This window comes from Papio anubis, chromosome 20 (genome assembly GCF_008728515.1).
Source record: "Papio anubis isolate 15944 chromosome 20, Panubis1.0, whole genome shotgun sequence".
In the NCBI taxonomy this organism is placed as follows: Eukaryota; Metazoa; Chordata; class Mammalia; order Primates; family Cercopithecidae; genus Papio; species Papio anubis.
This window is the reverse complement of record NC_044995.1, coordinates 14206473-14228945: the sequence shown is the minus strand read 5'-3', so window position 1 is coordinate 14228945 and position 22473 is coordinate 14206473. Positions and strand designations below refer to the sequence as shown.

The window sequence follows — 22473 nt, the reverse complement described above, 5'->3', positions numbered from 1 at the left end:
AAACAAACAAAAAAAAACCAAAAAAAAAAAAAAACAAAAAAAACAAAAAACAAAAAAATTAGCTGGGCATGGTGGCATGCACCTGTAATCCCAGCTACTTGGGGAGGCTGAGATGGGGGATTGCTTGAACCAGGAAAGTGGAGGTTGCAGTGAGCTGAGATAGTGCCACTGCACTCCAGCCTGGGTGACAGAGCAAGACTCTTTCAAAAATGAAAAAAAAGAAATAGTTTTACTCTGACTCACCATTGAACAATTTGTTTATTCTGCCTGTAGAGAAAAACATTGTCTAAGGTAGTATCAACCATGAGGCAGCATGTTGATGTCTGATATATTATTTTTATTATAAAAACATAGAACAATTTTCATATATAATTCAGACATGGTCTTAGCCAGGAAAAATTAAATAATACAGCATAGCATGGATGAGGGAAAGTATGCACAGTCCGTATCAGGGTTAGAAAACCCTGAAAGAGGTACCTGAGTATAGAGAACTCCAAGCTAATCCTCTTGGAAAAAGCCTCTTAGGCCTAACATGAGATCAGGTAGGCAATATAGAATAAAACCTTTCTCTTAGCCCCAAAGAGATTCCATCGGTGTAGAAGACTGGGTGAGAAGTACTTTTGCCTGTCTTCCTCCTGTCCTTCCTTTTTATTATAAGACACATTTATAGACCCCATAGGAGAAAAGATAAATTTCAGAGGCTGTTAAAAAAGGCTAGGCCTAAGTTACAATCCTCCTCCTCACAGCCCTGTTTCCTCAAGGGGCATCAGCACCAGTGCAGCTTTCTAGTTGTAAACAATGCCACCAGCACGAGTGATAGTGTCCCTGTAGGGTGTTCCCACTTCTCAAGGACCAAATACACCTTAGCAGAGGCCAAGGTTTCCTGAGAAAGTGAGTGGGGGCAGACAGAAAATGCACAGGTGCAAACTTGGAACAGAATGGTAGTTGATGATTGGTCTGAGGTGCCTAGAAACCGAGTGAAATCTAGCTCTAGCCATGAGTGAAGAAAACCTTTTCTTATTTTCTATTTGGAGCCTCTGACAAAAAAACCTTGAGAGGCTTCTGACCAAGGGACCTGAGGGATTTTGGTGGTTTCTTTCACCTAAGGCAATCGGATTGGCTTACATAGTTAAGCTAAGTAAAAATAACCCTTTTCACATAAATAAGCAGTTACAAAAATTAAAATGGTGGAATGTCTCAGAGAAAAGGAGAAGAATCCCAATACCCCAAATTGTGTATTCTTTAACAATAATTTAAATAATCGCTGAAGGGCAGTTCTCTGATTCCTTTCCCAAGTTCCTAGCAGATTGTTTATCAGAAGCTGGTTCCCTCCTAAAGCTATAACCCCTTCCTCTCAGCACTGCTTTGAATAGAGCCCATAAAGATATTAAAACATATCTGTGCTTTTGCATTTTCCATCAGAAATTGCCTTGGATTTTGGCAAGTGATTTTCCTAGTTGCTTCTAGTGGATTCTCTGAAGACAGGCTTGCCAGAAGGACTAGGTGGTATTCTAGCTAAGCACCAAGGTGCTTAGACCCTGATCCTACAGGTGGACAACCCTGACAGTGGAGAAGGGTGTGGAATTTCACTATTGGTTATATATTTGATTTTCTTGTGTTTGGTGAGTTCACACAAGGCTTTGGAGAAATAGGAGAAGGCATTACTGCCTTTCTCTCTCTCTCGTTTTCTGGCACATGTACTTAATGGAAAGGGACATGACCTCAAGGCTATGGCAGATCCGAATTAGAGTGATAGGACCAGACTGAGGTGGGAAGGAATGAGTGCTCTGAACAGGCAAGTTTAAAACAAGTCCAGGTGGGGAAAAGGGAAAGGGAGGGGAAGTTTTGGCCACTCTTTCCCAAAGTCAGCTTTGCCAAATTTCAATGACAAGAAAGTTGGGTTTCCTACAGACTCCCAATGTACCTTTTCATCTATTGACACTGAGGGAGGGGCTGTGACCAGGCAGTCTGGAGGTGCCTATTAGGAAGAAAGAGTAGCAGAAAATTCTTTCTGTCTCCACCCCTCTACCACTACAGGGGAAAGGAATCTCCTAGTGATGAGGGTGAGAGACTTGAAAGACATCAGCACTGCGGTGAGCAGGACAGGTTTCGTTACTTCTTTTTTACTTCTGAATAAATTATTTCTGTGGCTGTTGGGGATGAGGAGGCTGAAGTTGGTTTTGTGGGTTGCTGGGCTTCAAAGTTCAGGGTAGAATAAGTAACTTCATTCATCTGAAAAGCACAAGTAATGATCAGTTAAGTCGGTGACACAGGGCAGGGCCTCACCTTGCCTGGTGTGATTCAGCACCACAAGCTGTTACCATTTTGAAATTTTAGCTCTGGAGAAGGGCTTTTGTTGTTACCCATTCTCTGCTTGCTGACCTCCTGATGAATGATCATTAGAAGAGAGAAATTATGGTATATATGCAATGGAATAGGATAATGCAGCAATGAGAACCAGTAAACCAGAAATACATACAACAATATGGATGAGTCTCACAAAGCAATGTTGAAGAAGCTACATATAAGGATATGTTATATTTCTCCTTTATGTAAGAACAAAACCAAGCAAAACTAATCTGGAGCATTAGAAGTCAGGATAGTGGTTACTCTTTGATCTTTGGAGGGAAGTGACTGGTAGAGTTTCTTTCTTTTTTTTTTTTTTTTGAGACGGAGTCTCGTTCTGTCGCCCAGGCTGGAGTTCAATGGCATGATCTCAGTTTGCTGCAAGCTCCACCTCCCAGGTTCAAGCGATTCTCCTGTCTCAGCCTCCCAAGTAGCTGGGATTATAGGCATCCACCACCATGCCCAGCTAATTTTTTATATTTTTAGTAGAGACAAGGTTTCACCGTGTTGGCCAGGCTGGTTTAGAACTCCTGACTTCAAGTGATCCACCTGCCTTGGCCTCGCAGACTGCTGGGATTACAGGTGTGAGCCACTGTGCCTGGCTGGAAGGGTTTCTTTTTAAGGGGAGGTCGTGTAGTATTTCATGATTTGGGTGCTGCTTACCTAGGTGTGTTCAACTTGTGAAAGTTCATACATTGTGAAAGTATAATTGTGATTTAGCATTTTTCAGTATGTGTGTTTGCTCTATAGAAAAGGTAAAATGAAAATGAAAAATTCTTATTTTTTTGTTTTTTTTGAGATGGAGTCTCTCTCTGTCGCCCAGGCTGGAGTGCAGTGGCGTGATCTCAGCTCACTGCAAGCTCCACCTCCCGGGTTCACACCATTCTCCTGCCTCAGCCTCCTGAGTAGCTGAGACTACAGGCGCCCACCACCACTCCTGGCTAATTTTTTGTATTTTTAGTAGAGACGGCGTTTCACCATGTTAGCCAGGATGGTCTCGATCTCCTGACCTCGTGATCTGCCTCCCAAAGTGCTGGAATTACAGGTGTGAGCCACCACATCTGGCCATAAAATGGAAAATTCTATACAATTATTATAAAAAACAGGATCTCAGATCTATTAAAATTGAAATTATCGTTTTGACTGTAAGAGCAGGATCAGACTGAAGGTAGGGGAGTGAGAATGATTCAGTGCTTTCCTTTTGTAGGCCATTGTGCTGGGTGCTCTATGTAGGTTATCTTGTTTAATCCCTTCAACTTCTCTTTGAAGTAGGCAGAATGCCCATTTTACAGATGACAAAGCTGAGGATCAAAGAGGTTAGGTTACTTGACAAGGGTCACAGAGCTACTAAGAGTAACATCCAGTATTCAGACACAGGATGGGAATAATTCCAAAATGCACATTCTTGCTGCAAGGTAGACTCATGGGAGTGATTACAAATATTTCTTTGTTGTTGCACTGAGGAACATTAACCCAAACTTGATGTTACATTGTGTCTTCAGGAATAACCAATTCTCTACAGAGTCATTTCCATGAGAAAATAAGCCCATGAAAACCGGATATGCTTACCTTGTTAGGTGGGTCGTTGGAGTGGTCCTGAGCTGAAAAAGCAAAAGAAGAGTTAGCAATCCATGGAAATGCAAAGCTGACTTAAGGTGATTCTAGCTGAAGGGGGTGGCAGTTGGAGGGTGGGGAGATTAAGGATTAGTTAAGGAATTTGCTTCCCTCAGAGTGTATGGTCCAGACCCAGCACGTTAGTACCAGAGAGGGAGCAGGGGCAGAGCCACAGGAGGCCACAATCCACTTCTGAAGAGTTCTACCAGTTCACAAGGCCTTGATTTTTGCCCAGATGTATTTCTCACCAACATGCTCCAGTGGCAAGGAGGGGCAGCACCCACAGCACCCACAAGACAAGGAAAGTCTCACCAAGGGAGAGTGCCCACATCCGTAATAGAGGCAGGAGGCGGAAGGAGTAAGGCTGAGGAAATGGCTCCTGGAAACACGGGATCTTCCTCAGGCCTGCCTGGCCAAGGCAGAGTGAGCCTCTCTCCTCAGATGTGTCTCAGGGGACTCCTGTGGCTAGGAAGGGTGGGAATACCTATGCCACTTAGGGTTGGGAAATAGAGATCCTTTCTGTGACAATTCACAAGGGAGGGAGTGGTTTGGGAATCCAGGATTCCCTGCCAGGGGAGGGCACGTGGTGGAACATACCAGTTCTCACTGGGTAAGTGGCTTTACTTACTGTGGTTGGAGACTGAGGGTTTGTGCTCTGTGAGATCACGCTGGTCAGTTGCCCTAAATAAATATCAGACACTGTGACTGCTATTCCCAAGCACAGGATCTTTGTTCTTTGAGTTAGGAAGGACACTGTGAGCAGGTAATTCCTTGGAGTCCTTGATGTTCATACTGCCTTTCTTCTGAGGGCCTCATTCCTTAGTCTAACTACAGTCTCTTCTAATGTTTAATCTTTTCCTGTTTGCTGGATGTTCACATTTCGTTTCATTGTTTATCATCTGCTTCTGTGCCTACTTCTATCCTTAAAACCTTTCCCATTTTGTTTTCTGGGGTAGATACTTTTTTTTTTTTTTCTTCTCTATTTATTGTTCAAAAGGACTTTAGTTGTTTTTGCTTTCTCTTAGGTTCTCTTCCTATGCTATTTCCCCCTCCTCTTCCTGCTGTGGTCAACAGAACATGTGACTTGCTTTCTCCTGCTGCTTCTTCCATTTTTTCATTTGTTTTCCTTCTTAGACCTTGCTTTCCCTGACTAGGGGACAGAGAAACATACTTGAGTCTCTTCCTCTAGATTAGATGGGGATTGGAATAGCCTTGTCCAGGAGATAATGGGAGATAGGGAGCATGAAGACCAGGGAAGAGGAAACCTGTGGGAATTAGTGCCAAGAAGCAGGAGTTTAGTGGGAGGAGAATGAGATCCAGGCCCAGAGACAGGCAAAGAAATTCTTTCCCTCTCCCAAGCATGGCAGTCAGCCTTGGAGGAAACAGAACAAGAGGAAAGGCCATCATACCTGCCAATCTTCCTAAAATGCAGAAAACACGCCAGGGCTGCTACTATCAGAACAACCAGGGCCAGTACTCCAATCACAATGCCAGCAATGGCCCCAGCTGGGAGGCTATTTTTTTGTGGATCATTATCTGTCATGGAAAGAAAAGAGGAGAAGAAATGAAGGTGAAATTATTTTACAGTGGGGGCTGGGAAACAACTCTCAGAATGAAGTAGTTTCTAATAGTTCCTTCAAGGAATACAGTTTCGTTGTAGGAAGGTTGCTGGAAAGTGATTAGCTAACTATATCCTTGCAATTTTTTTTTTCAATCACCATGTTTCTTCTTTTCTTTTCTTTTCTCTCTTCTTCTTCTTCTTCTTCTTTCTTCTTCTTCTTCTTCTTCTTCTTCTTCTTCTTCTTCTTCTTTCTTCTTCTTCTTCTTTCTTCTTCTTCTTCTTCTTTTTTTGAGACGGAGTCTTGCTCTGTCACCCTGGCTGGAGTGCAGCTGGAGATCTTGGCTCACTGTAACCTCTGCCTCCCGGGTTCAAGCGATTCTCCTGCCTCAGCCTTCCAAGTAGCTGGGACTACAGGCATGTGCCACCAAGCCTGGCTAATTTTTGTATTTTTTTAGTAGAGATGGGGTTTCACCATCTTGGCCAGGCTGGTCTTGAACTCCCGACCTTGTGATCCACCTGCCTCAGCCTCCCAAAGTGCTTGGATTATAGGGGTGAGCCACCATGCCCAGCCCCAGTCACCATGTTTCTAGGTTGATGATCTCTCTTCTGTCAATTCCACCCTGGCCTTTCTACACTCAGACATTTTTAAGGCTTTGAAATGTGAGAAAGGCTGATTGCTATTTTGTATATGATTAGAACTTTCCACCTTTTTCGTGGTTGCATCTTTTTCTCAGTGTCTCAGTTGTGACAGTCTGTGCATTCTGAATTCACCACCTCTTTTGCATAGAGAACTGGCTTCCCACTGGCTCCCAGCAGGGGTATGAAAGCAAGCCCAGTTCTGCATGACTGTTTTACTCTGAAGTGTGAATGGCTGGAGGACTCCCTGTCAGCCTTGCAGAAATGCTCTTAGAACTTCACTGCAGGCCGGGTGCCATGGCTCACGCCTGTAATCCCAGCACTTTGGGAGGCTGAGGCGGGTGGATCACGAGGTCAGGAGTTCAAGACCAGCCTGGTCAAGATGGTGAAACCCCATCTCTACTAAAAATACAAAAATTCGCCGGGGGTGGTGGCAGGCGACTGTAATTCCAGCTACTTAGGAAGCTGAGGCAGGAGAATCGCTTGAACCCGGGGGGTGGAGGTTGCAGTAAGCCGAGATCACACCACTGCACTCAAGCCTGGGTGACAGTGAGGCTCTGTCTCAAAAAAACAACAAAAAACAAACAAACAAACAAACAAAAAAACTGCACTGCAATCTAAAACTTCCTTCCTTTCTTTCTCTTCCACAGGAATCAGATCTGCATCATGGTCTGAGGTTCCTCTCACTCTCGCCTCACTTTCTCTCACAGGCATTTCCCCAGTTAATTATCTCGTATGTTTAATCTCATCTTCAGTGTATCTAGGTAGATGGAAACTGACATACCAGGCTTGAGACTCTGCTTTAATTCCTTTTTTTCCCCTTTCCCATATTTGATCATAGCCATGTCCCGGTGGGTTTCTTGTATAATGCTTCTCCCCCTATATATATAAAATAAATATACAAATAATACCTTTTGCATCTATTTCTTCTTCTTTTTCTTTTTGAGGCAGGTTCTCACTCTATCACCCAGGCTGGAGTGCAGTGGCACAATCATGGCTCATTGTAGCCTTTTGGGATCAAGTGAACCTCCCACCTCAGTCTCCTCAATAGCTGGGACTACAAGCACATGCCACCACACCTGGCTAATTCTTTTTCTTTCTTTCTTTTTTTTTTTTGAGACCGAGTTTCACTCTTGTTGCCCAGGCTAGAGTGCAATGGCGTGATCTCGGCTCTGCAACCTCTTTGCCTCCCAGGTTCCAAAGCGATTCTTCTGCCTCAGCCTCTGAATAGCTGGGATTACAGAGCCGCGTGCCACCACGCCCAGCTAATTTTTGTATGTTTTAGTAAGTCTTGAGGTTACTCCATGCTGGTTAGGCTGGTCTTGAACTCCCAACCTCAGGTGACCCGCCTGCCTCGCCTTCCCAAAGTGTTGGGATTACAGGCGTGAGCCACCACGCCTACCCACCTGGCTAATTTAGAAAAGTAATTTTTGTAGAGATAGGATTCCACTATATTGCCCAGGCTGGTCTTAGACTCTTGGGCTCAAGAGATCCTCCAGCCTTGGTCTTCCAAGTGTTGGGATTACAGATGTGAGCCACTGTGTCCAGCCTATTTCTCCTTTATATCTGTTGCAACTATTTGGGGCTTAACCCTCACCAGTCAACTCAGGCTGGTGATTAATGCTATGTTAGCTACTTTTGTGGGGTACTTCCTGTGTGCCAGGCCCTGTGCTGCTAAATGCTTTACGTGTATCTCATTTGATCCATAAAATGGTGCTGTCAGGTAGACATTATTTCCATTTTAAATATGAAAAAATGGAAGCTTAGAGTGGTGAAAAGCTTACCTAAAGTCAGATGGCTAGTGAGAGGTGGATCTGAGATTTGACTCTAGGACTACCTGATTTCAAGGCTAATGATAATAGCAATAGTAATAGCAGCTAACATTTATGAAACATTTCCTCTGTGCGTGGTGTTTTGCTGAAGGTTTATTATTACATTAAATCTTTAAAATAACACTAAGGGGCCAGGCGTGGTGGCTCACACCTCTAATCCCAGCACTTTGGGAAACTGAGATGGGAGGATTGCTTGAGCCCAGGAATTTGAGTCCAGCCTGGGTAACATGGTGGGATTCTGTCTCTTTGAAAACAAAAATAAAAATAAATTAGCCAGGTGTGATAGCATATACTACTTAGGAGGCTAAGGTGGGGGAATTGCTTGAGCCCAGGAGGTTGAAGCTGCAGTGAGCTGTGTTTGCACCACTGCACTCCAGTCTGGGTGACAAAGTGAGACCCTGTCTCAAAAACAAAACAAAAACCCAAAAGCCTTGCAATACTATGGAGCAGGCATTCTCAGTGCAATTTTCGGTTGAGGAATCCGAGGCTCAGAGTAGTTAAAAATCTTGTGCAAGAAAGAAATTCATAACTGTAGGCCAGGTACAGTGGTGCACGACTGTAATCCCAGCAATTTGGGAGGCTGAGGCAGGTGTATCACTTGAGCTCAGGAATTTGAGACCAGCTGGGCAAGATGGTGAAACCCTGTCTCTACAAAAAATTACAAAAATTAGCTGGGGGTGGTGGTGCGTGTTTGTAGTTTCAGCTACCCAGGAGGCTGAGGCAGGAGGATTGCTTGAACCTGGGAGGTTAAGGCTGCGGTGAGCCATGATCAGCCTCGGTGACAGTGAAAACCTGTCTCAAACCAAAAAAAAAAAAAAAAAAAAAAAAAAAAAAGTTGTTGTTCAAAAGAGATCATTATAATTGACAACTTGTAACTAGATTGACTAAGAAAGAAAGAAGATTCATATTACTAAAGTCAGAAATGAAAGTGAAACATTACTACTAATTCTGCAGAAATAATAAGGATTATAAGAGTACTATGAGTAATTGAATGCCAACAGATTGGATTACGTGGATGAAATGAACAAATTCCTAGAAACACAAAACCTGCCATGATAGAATCATGAATAAATAGAAAATCCGAATAGACCTATAAGCAGTAATGAAAATGAGTTGATAAAAGCATTTGACAAAATTCAACATTCTTTCATGCTAAAAAACACTGAAACTAGGAATAGAAGGAAATTCTCAACATAATAAATGCTACACGTGAAAACCCCCAGCTACCATCATAGTCAATGGTGAAAGATTGAAAACTTTTCCTTTAAAATCAAGAATAAGACAAGGATGCCTGCTTTTGCCACTTCTATTCAATGTAGTATTGGAAGACCTAGACAGAACAATTAGCCAAGAAAAAAAAAGCATCTAGATTGGAAAGAAGTACAATTATACCTGTTTGCAGAATACACTAACTTATATATAGAAAACCCTAGAGATCCCACAAAAAAACTATTAGAATAATAAATTCAGCCAAGTGGCAGTATACAAAATCAACAAACAAAAATCAGTTGTATTTTTGTATACTAACAATGAACAATTCAAAGGAAAATTAAGAAAAAAATTATGTTTATAAGAGCTTTAAAAATACTTAGAAATAAACTTAACCAAAGAGGTGAAAGATTTGTACCCTGAAAATACAAAACATTGCCAAAAGAAATTAAATAAGACATAAATGGAAAAGACATCCCATTTTCATGGATTAGAAGACTTAATATTGTTAAGATGACAGTACTACCCAAAGTGATCTACAAATTCAGTGCAATCTCTATCAAAATTCCAGTAATATTTTTTGCAGAAATAGAAAAATTCATTCTAAAATTTATATAGACTCTGAAGGGACCATGAATAGTCAAAGCAATCTTGAAAAAGAACAAAGTTGAAAGGCTCATACTTCCTGGTTTCAAAAATTTTTACAAAGTTACGGTAATCATCACGCCCATAATCTTAGCACTTTGGGAAGTGGAGGTGGGTGTATTGCTTGAGCTCAGGAGTTTGAGACCAGCCTTGGCAACATGGTGAAACCCCACCTCTACAAAGAAAAGCAACAAAACTAAACAAAAAAACCCCACATGATAACAACACAACAAACAAACAAAACCCAAAAGCTACAGTAATCAAAACAGTATGGTACTGGCAAAAAGAAATAGAAACCAGTGGAATAAAATATAGAGCCCTGAAAGAAATGTTTGCATACATAGCCAAATGGTTTTTGACAAGGGTGCCAAGTTCATTCAATGGGGAAAGGATAGTCTTTTCAACAAATAGCATTGAAGAAACTGGATATCCCTGCAAAAGAATGAAATTGAACCTTTATGTAACACCATATGTAAAAATTAATTCAAAATGCATAAAAGACCCAAATGTAAGAGCTAAAACTATAAAGCTCTTGGAAGATAGAGTGAAAACTTTGGAACTTTGAATTTGGCAATGATTTCTTGGCTATGACACCAAAAGCATAGGCAACGAAAGAAGAAATAGAGAAATTGAACTTCATGAAAATTAAAAGCTTTTGTGCATCAAAGCACATTATCACAAAAGTGAAAAGACCTCTTATAGAATGGGAGAAAATACTTGAGAATCACGTATCTGATAAGAGATTAATATCCAAAATATATAAAGAACTACTGCAACTCAACAAAAAATCCCCAAACAACCTAATTAAAACATGAGCAAAGAACTTGAATAAACATTTCTCCAAAGAAGATAAATGGCCAATAAGCACATGAAAAGATGCTAAATATTGCTAATCATTAGGGAAGTGCAAATCAAAACTCCAGTGATATACCACCTTACAACCATTAGGATGGCCCTTATAAAAAACAAAACAAAACAAAACAAAACCAAAAAACAACAAATGTTTTTGAGGATGTAGAGAAATTGGAACTCTAGTGCATTACTGGTGGGAATGTGAAATGGTATAGCCACTGTGGAAAATGGTATGATGGTTCTTCAAAATTAACCGGAATTACCATTTGATCCAGCAGTTCCACTTCTGCGTATCTATTCAAAAGAACTGAAAGCAGGGATTTGAACAGATGTTTGTATACCCATGTGTATAATAGCATTATTCATAATAGCCAAAAGGTGGAAGCAACCTAACTGTCCATAGATGGATGAATGGATAAGCAAAATGTGATATATCTATCTACACAGCGTAATAGTATTCGGTCTCCAAAAAGAATGAAATTCTGATACGTTCTACAACATAGATGGACCTTGAAGACATTATGCTAAATGATGTAAGCCAGACACAAAAGGACAAATATTGCATGCTTCCATCTGTATGAGAGGTACTTAGAATAGTTAAATACAGGGTGGGCACAGTGGCTCATTCCAGTAATCCCAGCACTTTGGGAGGCGGAGGCTGAGACTAGGAGATTGAGACCAGCCTGGGCAACACAGTGAAACCCCATCTCTACAAAAAAATTTAAAAAATTAGCCAGGCATGGTGGTGCACACCTGTAGTCCCAGCTACTCTGGAGGCTGAAGTGGCAGGATTGCTTGAGCCCAGGGGATTGAGGCTAGAGTGAGCTTTGATCACACCACAGCACTCCAGCCTGGGTGACAGATCAAGACCCCGTCTCAAAACAACAAAATAAACAAAAAAAACCCAACCAACCAAAAAAAACCCCAAAAACCAAAAAACAAAAAAACTAAGTATATTTGATTCAGAGCCTAAGCTCTTAACCACTTTGCAATTCTGTTTGCTATAATGGTCTCTTCATTGAGATTCTGCCTCATGTGAGTTTTATCCATTTTGCACACCGTTGGAAGAGTAATCCTCCAGGGACATATAGGAAGGGGTGAGGAGTCACTTACAGTTTACGATGAGCACGATGGGGTCGCTTCGGTTCTTACTGATTAGGTTGAAGACCTCACACGAATACTTCCCAGCATCCTCTCTCTTGACAGGGTTTATGCTGAGGGTGGCATTGTCCTGGGACAGCTTCATCCTCTCTGAGGACGGGAGACTCTGGTCCTTGAAGAACCAACTGATGGAGATTCCAGTGTCATTTGTGGAGCAGGTCAGGTTCACAGAATCCTTATCTTCTGTGACTGTGGTCTTGCTGGCTTTGATTTGGGGCTGTGCTACTACTGGACTTAGTTCTGTGGACAAACAGAGTATCTGAGATAACCTCCTGAGAACAGGGTTGGGGCCTGAGGCCTGGGGCTATGGTCCTTTCCCTGAGATCTTAGCCAGCTCTCAGGTCCCACAGTGAGCTGTGCAAAGGTGACCAACCAGGGGATAGCCCTGACCCTCTGCAGAAGGTCAAGTGTCTTTGTTCAGGTGATGATCTGTGAGGAGAGGGCTACACTTCCCTTCTGACCCCAGATTGTCTCAGAGTGACCCTCTGGGTATCTCTGTATCCCCACTTGGAATCCTCTTCTCAGTGTGCAGACCGAGCAACATCATCAGGTAGAATGTTTTGCCCACTGACTTTTTTTTTTTTTTTTTTTTTGAGACAGAGCCTTGCTCTGTCGCCCAGGCTGGAGTGCAGTGGCATGATCTTGGCTCACTGCAAACCCCGCCTTTCGGGTTCACGCCATTCTCCTGCATCAGCCTACCGAGTAGCTGGGACTACAGGCGCCTGCCACCACACCCGGATAATTTTTTGTGTTTTTAGTAGAGACCAGGTTTCACTGTGTCAGCCAGGGTGGTCTCGATCTCCTGACCTTGTGATCCCCCACCTCAGCCTCCCAAAGTGCTGGGGTTACAGGCACGAGCCACCGTGCTCGGCCTCCCACTGACTTTTGTGTGACCCTTTCCTGGAGCTTTCTGTGATCAGGCCTCCTTCCTGTGACTGTCACTTTACATAAAAAAAGGGAAGGTAGTGTGTTTCATTAAATAATTTTTTAGAGAATGAAGTTGGCCCATCCAGTCTTCACGACCTTAGTATCTGGAGAAGTTCCAATCCGAAGGATTTCTCACTGTAAAGAGGAGTTTTACTTCCTGGTCTGTGGATAGAATATCACAGTGAAGGAGATTCCTAGAGAGTAGGCACAGTGTTAACAAAAGGCTGATATTCTTACCTTCTCTACAAATACACACTGTTTGGCATTGCCCATTCTCTCCAATGCAGAGCCCCTGTGGCTGAATCTCTGGATTTCTCCAAGTGTGGGTCACTTGCTGTGTTCTGTGCTATCCCACATGCTGTGCCCACAGCCTCATACAGCTGGTGATTTCAGAGCCAGGACAAGCTCAGGGAGGTAGCCTGACCCAGGAGAGGATCAGGTGTTGACTGCTTTTTTTTTTTTTTTTTGAGACAGAGTCTTGCTCTGTCGTCCAGGCCTGAGTACAGTGGCGGGGACTCGGCTCACTGCCAAGCTCCGCCTCCGGGTTCACGCCATTCTCCTGCCTCCAGCCTCCTGAGTAGCTGGGACTACAGGCCGCTACCCCTGCGCCCGCCCTAGTTTTTGTATTTTTAGTAGAGGCAATTTCACCTGTGCTGAGAGATGAGGTCTCAATCTCTGACCTAAATGATCGCCCATCTCAGCCTCCCAAAGTGCTGGGATTCAAAACTTGAGCCACCCGGCGCTAACCTTTGAGACAGAGGTCTCTCTCTGTTGTCAGGCTGGAGTGCAGTGGCGCCATCTCGGCTCATTGCAACCTCTGCCTCCCAGGTTGAAGTGATTCTTGTGCCTCAGCCTCCCTAGTGACTGGGATTACAGGCACGTACAACCATGCCTGGTTAATTTTTTTTTTTTTTTTTTTAATTTTTAGTAGAGACGGAGTTTTTGCTATGTTGGTCAGGCTGGTCTCGAACTCCTAATGTCAGGTGATCCTCCTACCTCGGCCTTCCGAAGTGCTGGGATTGCAGGCATGAGCCACCACACCCAGCCATTGACTGCCATTTTGATTTAGCTGGATTCACGACAGGCCACCTGGCCACCTTCTCCACACACCTGCGTCCTACCCCACATGGAGTCAGGGCAGAGCCAATCACCGGGCAAGCTGGGAGTAGAGCAGGGAGCAAAGTCTGAGCTGCTCATCGCTGATGAAGGGCATTTCCTTCTCTCATTTAGGGAAAACTAATGTGAGCCTGTTTTAAAACCTCACATATTCCTTATATCTCATGGAGTAGGTAAAAGAAGGCCAAGAAGTTACAGAGGGGGACATGTCAGTGACAGAAGCAACTTGACCTTGAGGACCCTTTCTGCTTTCCCCTCTGTGAAGTCCCTCCTGCTACATGGGGCTTTCTGGGACTGAGAGAACCCCCTCCCCACATTCCAGGCTGGACCTAAGTTCAGCTGTGAGAAATCAGAAAAACAAAGGGAAGAGAGTCGGCAGAGATGAATTGAGAGGGTTCAGGGGAGAATTTGGACTTGTTTTGCCCGTTGGATACAGGCTGGAAAAGAAAATTTCTTCTCTGCTCCTATTTGAAAACCAGAGAGCTTGTACCCCAGAGCTTAATGTCAATGCCCCAGGAATTACTTACCAGAGACTATGATCATCTTGACTGTGGTCCTGTTGCGGCCAGTGACTGAGTTATTGGCGTGGCAGGTATAGGATCCACTATTATTCACAGTGATGTTGGGGATAAACAGCTCTTGTGTGCTTTGCTGGAATGTTTCATTAATAAGCCAGGAATATTTTGCAGGTGGGTTAGAGGCCGCAGAGCAGGAGAGGCTGAGGTTTGCCCCTGGACGGTAATAGGTGTCTGAAGGGGAAATGGTGGGGGTGTCTGGGCCATCTGGAGCAAAGAAAATAAAGCCACAGGTGATGTCATCAGAGGGAAAGGGAAGCTCCTGGTCTGGAGAAGGGCCACAGTGTTCCTCTCTACCAAGTCACAACCCTGAAGTCCCAACCAAACCTCCGCTGTGTCCACTGAGTCTGGGTCTGAGACATTCACCTGTTTCTTCCATCACAGGCTGCAGACCCTGAACCTCCCAGGACAGGAGCAGCCCCTCCCCTCCTATTCTTGGTCCAGGCTGGGACTGCCCAGGTTTGCTTGGGACAGGAAGTCATGGCCAGCCTGGGTGTCTAGAGTTAAGGGTCTGCGTCCTTAGACCTGAGAGGGACTGAGACGCCCGGCCTCTGGGTGCGTGGATTTGGGCTGGCGGCCTGGGCCACAGAGGAACAGAAAATACTCACAGGTGACATTCAAGGTGACTGTGTCACTGCGGTTGGCACTCACTGGGTTCTGTATTTCACACTCATAGGGTCCTGTGTCATTCCTTAAGACACTGAGTAGAGTGAGGGTCTTATTGCCATTGGAGAGCTGCAGCCTGGAACTGACCGGGAGGCTCTGATTGTTTACCCACCACAGGTAGGTTGTGTCCTGAGCCTCAGATTCACAGGTGAAGGTCACAGCATCCTTGTCCTCCACGGGGTTGGAGTTGTTGATGGCGATGTAGGGCTTGGGCAGCTCCGCTGTACAGATAACAGAGAGAAGATTGCCCTGTGTGGCACCTTTGATTCCTCCACAGGCATTTTTCTTTTCTCTCTTTTTTTTTTTGGAGATGGAGCCTGGCTCTGTTGCCCAGGCTGGAGTGCAGTGGTGTGATCTTGGCTCACTGCAACCTCCACCTCCTGGGTTCAAGCAATTCTCCTCCCTCAGCCTCCCAAGTAACTGGGATTACAGGCACATGCCACCATGCCCGACGGGCTTTCACTGTGTTGCCCAGGCTGGTCTCGAACTCCTGAGCTCTGGCAATCCGCCTGACTCGGCCTCCCAAAGTGCTGGGATTACAAATGTGAGCCACCGTGCCTGGCTGGGCATTTTTCTTTCTTTCTTTTTTTTTTGAGGCGGAGTCTCGCTTTGCTGCTGAGGCTGGGGTGCAGTGGCACGATCTTGGCTCACTGCAACCTCTTCCTCCTGGGTTCAAGTGATTCTCCTGCCTCAGCCTCCTGAGTAACTGGGTCTACAGGTGTGTGCCACCATACCTGACTAATTTTTTGTATTTTTGGTAGAGACAGGGTTTCACCATTAGCCAGGATGGTCTCGATCTCCTGACCTCGTGATCCGCCCGCCTCAGCCTCCCAAAGTGCTGGGATTCCGGCCAGGCATTTTTCAGAGTTGGCATCTCCCCACCTCTCAGCCAACCTGAGTCTTTAAAAGCCCACGGCAAGTGTGTGTTTCACAAGACAGATGCACGATGATCTGAGGGCTCAGAGACCGTGAGACCACCTGCTTTGTGTGAGAGAAGCACAGACTTTCTCAAGTGTGAACTGAGCAGCAGTGTTGGGTCGTGGACAGTCATAGCCCCCGCCACTTCTGGTCCTTCCCTGACTGGCTGCTGACTGCCTGGCCCACCTGTGGGTCCTCACCTGGAACGTGCAAGTGCTGGCTCCCTTCTAGCTTCACAGTCCTACTTTGCCCCACTAGGTGTGTTTTCTCTGCAGCTTCCCTGTCTAAGGACATCCTAGAGATGGGTAATGATGGGACTTCTCATTGTCCTTAAACCCTGAGGATACTGTGCAGCCTGGCCTGGGACTCTACATTTCAGCAGAAATAACACAGGGAACACCAGAGGCAAGCCTGAAGGTCAGCTCAGTCGTCAGGCAGTGGAACCACAAGGTGGGGCAGTTTTTCCCAGGTGTTTAATGATGACTGACTTGAGCCAGTGACTCCTAAAGATAGAGCAGAGTCCAAGGAATGATCTAGAAAAGAGTGAGGGTGACAGGCAGGAGCTGCCTGGATTTAACAGCATAACTATGTTCCTTGACTTTGGTTTTTAATGTCCCTTCTTCCCCTGAAAAGGGCAGGTGACAGCACTGTGGATCTTTTCTGAAATATGTGGGTTTTTTGCAAATGCAGAATAACTGACTAGTGGAATGGAAGGAGCATGAACTTGCTGAAAATCTGACCCTCATGGACCGTGTGTGTTTGGTAGATCTGGGATATAAATTTGAGAAGTTAGATTATTCCATTTGTGAAAATTGTTATTAATACTCTGGATCTAACACCAACTACTAAGAGGAATATTTCTCTAGAGAGCATGATAAACTCTTAAACCAAGCTCTGAAGTCCGGTAGGATCATGTTATGATCAAAGAAAGATGCTGAAGTCAGTTTGAAATCAGTGACTCCCTGGGTAGAAGGAACTCCTGGGTCCTGTTAGGAAGACAGAACTTGTCAGAAAGGATATCTGAGGGTTCTCAATTGCATTAAGAGAGAAACGATGCCATATGAGGAGAAGTGATGTATGTTATGTTAGTAAATTTAGAAAGAGTTCTATGTTACAAATTCCTGTGGAAATTCAGGTAAAAAGACGAGGAACCCAAAACAGTCGTGTGAAATACTTTCTTCCTTTTCTTTCAACCTTAGGAAACACAACTAGAGTTTGACCATATTCATCCAAATTGGGCAGAGTCTAAGTGAGACACTAGTGGCTAATGCATCTGCCTGTCCGAGAGATCCCACCTTATGACAATGGTGTCATCATGAGGACACAGATGTATGTGGAATGGGCAGCAAACCCATCAGACAGCACCTGCCTGGACAGCTCCACCTGGGGAAGGTCCCAGGAACCAGTAGAGGACCTGTAATCCCAGTTACTTGGGAGGCTAAGGTGGGAAAATCGCGTGAACCCAGGAGGCAGAGGTTGCAGTGAGCCAAGATCGTGCCACTGTGCTCCAGCCTGGGAGACAGAGCAAGACTCTATCTCTTTTTTTTTTTTTTTTTTGAGACAGAATCTCGCTCTGTCACCCGGGCTGGACAGTAGAGGATGTGAGCCCACAGCAGGACAGGGATGGAGTTGGGAGTCAAATGGGTGAAATGAGCCCATGGGCTTTGGGGACTGCAGACCTGTCCTTCTGCCTCTGATCCCCTGGTGAGTCAGTGTAGAGAGTGCACGGAGGAGTCGCTCGTCCCTGTCCTGTGGCCTGTTCCGGGACTCATGTTGGCCTCCCTGAGGGAAAGAGCCCTGGATGGGAACACAGTGGAAGCTTGTTCTCCTGGTGAGCTGGGGACAGTGGCTCGTGATGGACCTGGCAGGGGCGGCTGCTCCGGGTTGTTTTCTGTGCCTTTCCTACTGCCTGGGAGGTGGGCCTGGCCACAGTGTGAGCAGGAAGGGAACAGGACAGCCAGCCTTGTAAGAGGGAGTGTCTGGGAAAGGCCTAAGGTTGGAGGAAATGGTGCAGTTCAGCTGGGATAAAAGGAGAGGAAAATGAGGACATGGAGGAGCAGAGAGAGAGAGTCAGAGATGCCCACGATAGTGAGCAGTGGGGGCTACAGTGACCTCAGAGACCCCAGCAACCAGGAGCCTCTGGTGTCCCAGAATCAAGACCAGGGAGCCCTGAAAACCTTCCCACAGCCGAGCAGCCCCAGAGAGTCACATGAAATGTGGTACTTGGGGTGGCTTTAGGGGTAGATGGTCAGGGGATGGAACATGGGTCTCAGTCCCTGGAAGGATGGGGAGCAGGCATGGCAAGAACCTCCCAGGATTCTGCAACCAGATCCAATCTCTAAAGAGGTTATGGATCATTCAATCATTCATTCATTCATGAGAGAACTACTGAGCGAGTGTGTATTTCTTGTTGGGCCCTGGCTGGTGCAGGGTGTGAGTGGGGAGAGAAAGCAAAGTCCTTTCCTTTATCCTCCTGTGGGAGTGACACCAACACATCAGGAAACACAGGATTTCAAGTCCAGGGAGCAGAGGCGTGGGTCTGAGGGGATAGGCCTGAACTTTTTTTTTTTTTTTTGAGATAGAGTCTCGGCTGGGCACGGTGGCTGACACCTGTAATCCCAGCACTTTGGGAGGCTGAGGTGGGTGAATCACGAGGTCAGGAGATCCAGACCATCCTGGCTAACACAGTGAAACCTTGTCTTTACTAATAAAATACAAAAATATTAGGCGGGCGCGGTGGCCTGCGCCTGTAGTCCCAGCTACTCCAGAGGTTGAGGTAGGAGAATGGTGTGAACCTGGGAGGCGGAGCTTGCAGTGAGCTGAGGTTGCACCACTACACTCCAGCCTGGGTGACAGAGCGAGATTCTGTCTCAAAAAAAAAAAAAAAAAAGAGATAGAGTCTTGCTCTGTCTCCCAGGCTGGAGCACAGTGGCACGATCTTGGCTCACTGCAACCTCTGCCTCCTGGGTTCACGCGATTTTCCCACCTTAGCCTCCCAAGTAACTGGGATTACAGGCACGCACCACCACGCCCGGCTAATTTTTTTTGTATTTTTAGTAGAGATGGGGTTTCACCATGTTGGCCAGGCTGGTCTTGAACTCCTGACCTCAAGTGATCTGCCCATCTTGGCATCCCAAAGTGCTGGGATTACAGGTGTGAGCCCCCATGCCTGGCCCAGGCCTGGACATTTCCGACACTGACTCTAATTGTTGAATAAGTTCCAGAATAAAACTTGGTTAATTCTCCATTTGATCTCACTCCCCAGACCAGGATCTCCCCTCTGGGCTGCAGATGCCTAAGAAGAAAGGAACTGAACCAACTCTGGTATTGGGGTCCACAGATGCCAAATAAGGCCCCTGGAGTAGAGGAGAAGTTGAGGCTGTGGTTGAAGACACATCTCCTGTAACTGATTTGCCAGTTATGGTCTGTGTGACCTTGATATAGTGACTGTATTTATTGCCACGTGGCTCAGTTTCCCCTCAGACCTCAGAAAAACAGTATAAATGGTTAAAGGTTTTGGCTTGTCTTGTATCTGTGAATTAACGTTAAAATATTTGTAATTATTTGACCTCAGCTCGGCATAGGGGAGCTGCCCAAATAAACAATCTTTTTTTTTTTTTTTTGAGACAGAGTCTCGATCTGTCACCCAGGCTAGGGTGCAGTGGTGTGATCTCAGCTCATTGCAACCTCCGCCTTCCGGGTTCAAGCGATTCTCCTGCCTCAGCCTCCTGAGTAGCTGGGATTACAGGCGCACGCCACCATGCCCGGCTAATTTTTTTGTATTTTTAGTAGAGATGGGGTTTCACCATGTTGGTCAGGCTGGTCTTGAACTCCTGACCTCATAGTCCGTCTGCCTCGGCCTCCCAAAGTGCTGGGATTACAGGCATGAGCCACTGCGCCCGGTCACAGCATCTATTATTGTTGGATTCTGTGAGAGTGCCTCTCAGTCTGATCCCTGGTAGACAAGGAGCTTTCAGGAGCATCCTGTCTCCTCTGTTCCTCCTCCTGGGGATGCTGCACTTCCTATGGCATCTCCTAAGCCCCCAGGGCAGTTGGCTGATGGCCTGGGGAGCTTGTGCATCTGTCCTCTCCAGGCCGAGACTAAGGTGAAGGATGAGGCTCTGTCCTTGCCCAAATGAGGCTCTAGTGCCTGAACCCTGGCTGGTTACCAGCTCTAGGAGCCACAGCCCTTGGATAACTCAAATTCTTGTTCCCAGTCAGCCTGGCCCAGGAGGCCACAATCTAGCACTGGCCCAGGCTTCTCAGGGTCACCAGGAGTCGAGAACCTTGGGATAGTGTGTTGGAGCAGAGGATTCCCAGGGCTGAGCTTGTCTGTGAGGATCCCAGAAGGCCCCTCAGGCCAGACCCTGACTGAGTCCTACTGGGTCTTTCTTAGGGACATGTTCACCAGGAGGGTCCCAGGGGGCTACACTGAGACTGGTCTCCCCTCGATAAGTTACCCACATCAGACTGTCCTTCCTCTGAAGCAAGTGTCTGCAGAATCAGGACTCTGGAGTAAGAAATTTGATATTTTGGTGTCTATCCCTTAGTGTGTGTCCTGCACTAAATGCTCAAACCTTAACGTGGGGTGTAATGCAGAGGGCGACACAGGCACAACCCAGGCCTGACAATCCCATGTGTGTGAAGTAGAACTAACCCCAGAGGTCATGGGGAATCACTCACGATATACCCGGAACTGGCCAGTTGCTTCTTCATTCACAAGATCTTCCTTTATGACTTGTAGGGTGTAGGATCCTGTGTCATTCTGGGTGACGTTCTGGATCAGCAGGGATGCATTGGAGTATATTATCTCTCGACCGCTGTGTGCGGGCCCTGGGGTAGTTTGTTGAGTTCCTATTACATATGCTACAATTAGACGTTTGGCATCCACTCTTTCCCCTTTGTACCAGTTGTAGCCAATAAGATTCTGGGACAGATTGTGGGCGAGTAGAAGAACCTCCTTCCCCTCTGCGACATTGAATGGCCTGGATTCAATAGTGAGCTGGGCAGTGGTAGGTGGGTTCCAGAAGGTTAGAAGTGAGGCTAGGAGAGAGGAGAGAGCATCGGTCAATATTGGGACCTATGCATTAGGGTGGAAAAACGGGGTCCTGGGTCCTGACCAGGTCTCTTCACCCCCCCACCTTGGAGTGTGTCTGTCCTACTGGGTCAAGGACAGCAGTGTGACTCCCATTCCCTTAGTGCCTCTGACCTTGTCATTTCCCTGGAATGCTCTTCCCCAGGGATCTGCATGGCTCCCTCCCCACTGCCCTCAGATCCTGCTTACATCAGGGTGTTCTTGGGAGATCCTTTCCCTGACATCTCCCCTAGAGACCCTGGGTCTTCTCTTTCTGACCTTTTCCTGCTCTGTTCCCTCCAGGGCTCTTGTCTACCCCTGACCTCACATTCTAGATCTCTTTGCGTGTCTGTCTTCCCCACTCATGAGAGCGTGAGCTCTGTGACGGCAGGGATTTGTGTGATGTTGGCTGCACCCCAGTGCCTGGGACAGGCTGCAGACTCCTGTGGATGAGTTCCTGAGCGTTGCCAGGGCCCTTCACATCCTGGGGTTTATTGCCAATATCTGAGGTTGGTGGCTCAGGGCTCTGTTTAATGCCCCTTTTAAAATGTTTTCCTTAATTGTCACACTGACTTAAATTGTGATTATTGTCATCAGTTTTTGAAATTTATTGCTCATTGATGATTCACTTGGAAAAGGTAAAAAATGGGAGATCGTTTCTTCACTAACAGTTTCAGATCACTGAGACTTTCCTTTTATGATCTCTATCCCTCTTTCATGGCTTCTCTTCTATTTGGCTCCAAGAGAAGCCCTCTCTCCCCTTGCAGAGCCCCATCCTCCCCAGGGGACCCTAGCCGTTCTCTGTGCACCCTCCTTCCACCCCTTCCCAGGGAGTCTTCCCCTCACCTGTGAGCAGAAGCCCCTGCCAGGGGACACGCACTCTGTGCAGTGGGGTTGAGAGGTGCCCCATGGTGTCTGCTACTGGCTCTGTCTTCACCTGTGGTGGAGAGCTTGGGCTCCAGGAACGCTTCGCGCAGGGCTGCTGTGACTGTCAGCTCTGCTATTTTCTACCCTCTCTGCTGAGCCTCCTCCCTGGGGCCGGGAGCTTTGTCTGATGATGTGTGCTGGGGCGGGGTTTGCCCAGGAGGCTCTGTTTCTTCTCTTGTTCCTGCCCCTTTGTCCTTACTTTCTCTTTTCTTTCTGTCTACACTTTGGTTTCCCAGACCACACTTTGAGAATCAAGGCTGACGGGACCTCTGTCCTCATCAGGGGAGGAGGATCCCCCCTCTCCAGCACTGACCTCTATTGTGTCCTGGCTATGGGTCTGTCAGCAGCACACAGAAAACCCTGGCATATCCAAATGTGGTAATTATTTTCTTTGCGACACAGTGAGCTTCCAGG

At 46.1% G+C, this 22473-nt stretch overlaps 1 protein-coding gene across 5 annotated transcripts; it reads right to left on the bottom strand.

The window, feature by feature from the left end:
- Window positions 1-318: 318 nt before the first annotated feature.
- Window positions 319-22205, bottom strand: CEACAM1 (CEA cell adhesion molecule 1). Of its 5 annotated transcripts, XM_003915629.4 has the most exons (9): window positions 21979-22205; window positions 20742-21101; window positions 15083-15361; window positions 14427-14681; window positions 11809-12096; window positions 5370-5496; window positions 4589-4641; window positions 3916-3947; window positions 319-2232 (listed from the first exon to the last, which is right to left on the bottom strand). In XM_003915629.4, exons 1-9 carry the CDS (start codon window positions 22040-22042, stop codon window positions 2113-2115), a joined length of 1578 nt encoding a protein of 525 aa, XP_003915678.1. In that variant the 5' UTR covers window positions 22043-22205; the 3' UTR covers window positions 319-2112. The 5 variants fall into 5 exon arrangements, with proteins under 5 accessions (XP_003915678.1, XP_003915680.1, XP_009192889.1 ...); XM_003915631.4 differs by lacking the exon at window positions 11809-12096; XM_009194625.3 differs by lacking the exon at window positions 4589-4641 and having other exon boundaries at window positions 21979-22203.
- Window positions 22206-22473: the final 268 nt, after the last annotated feature.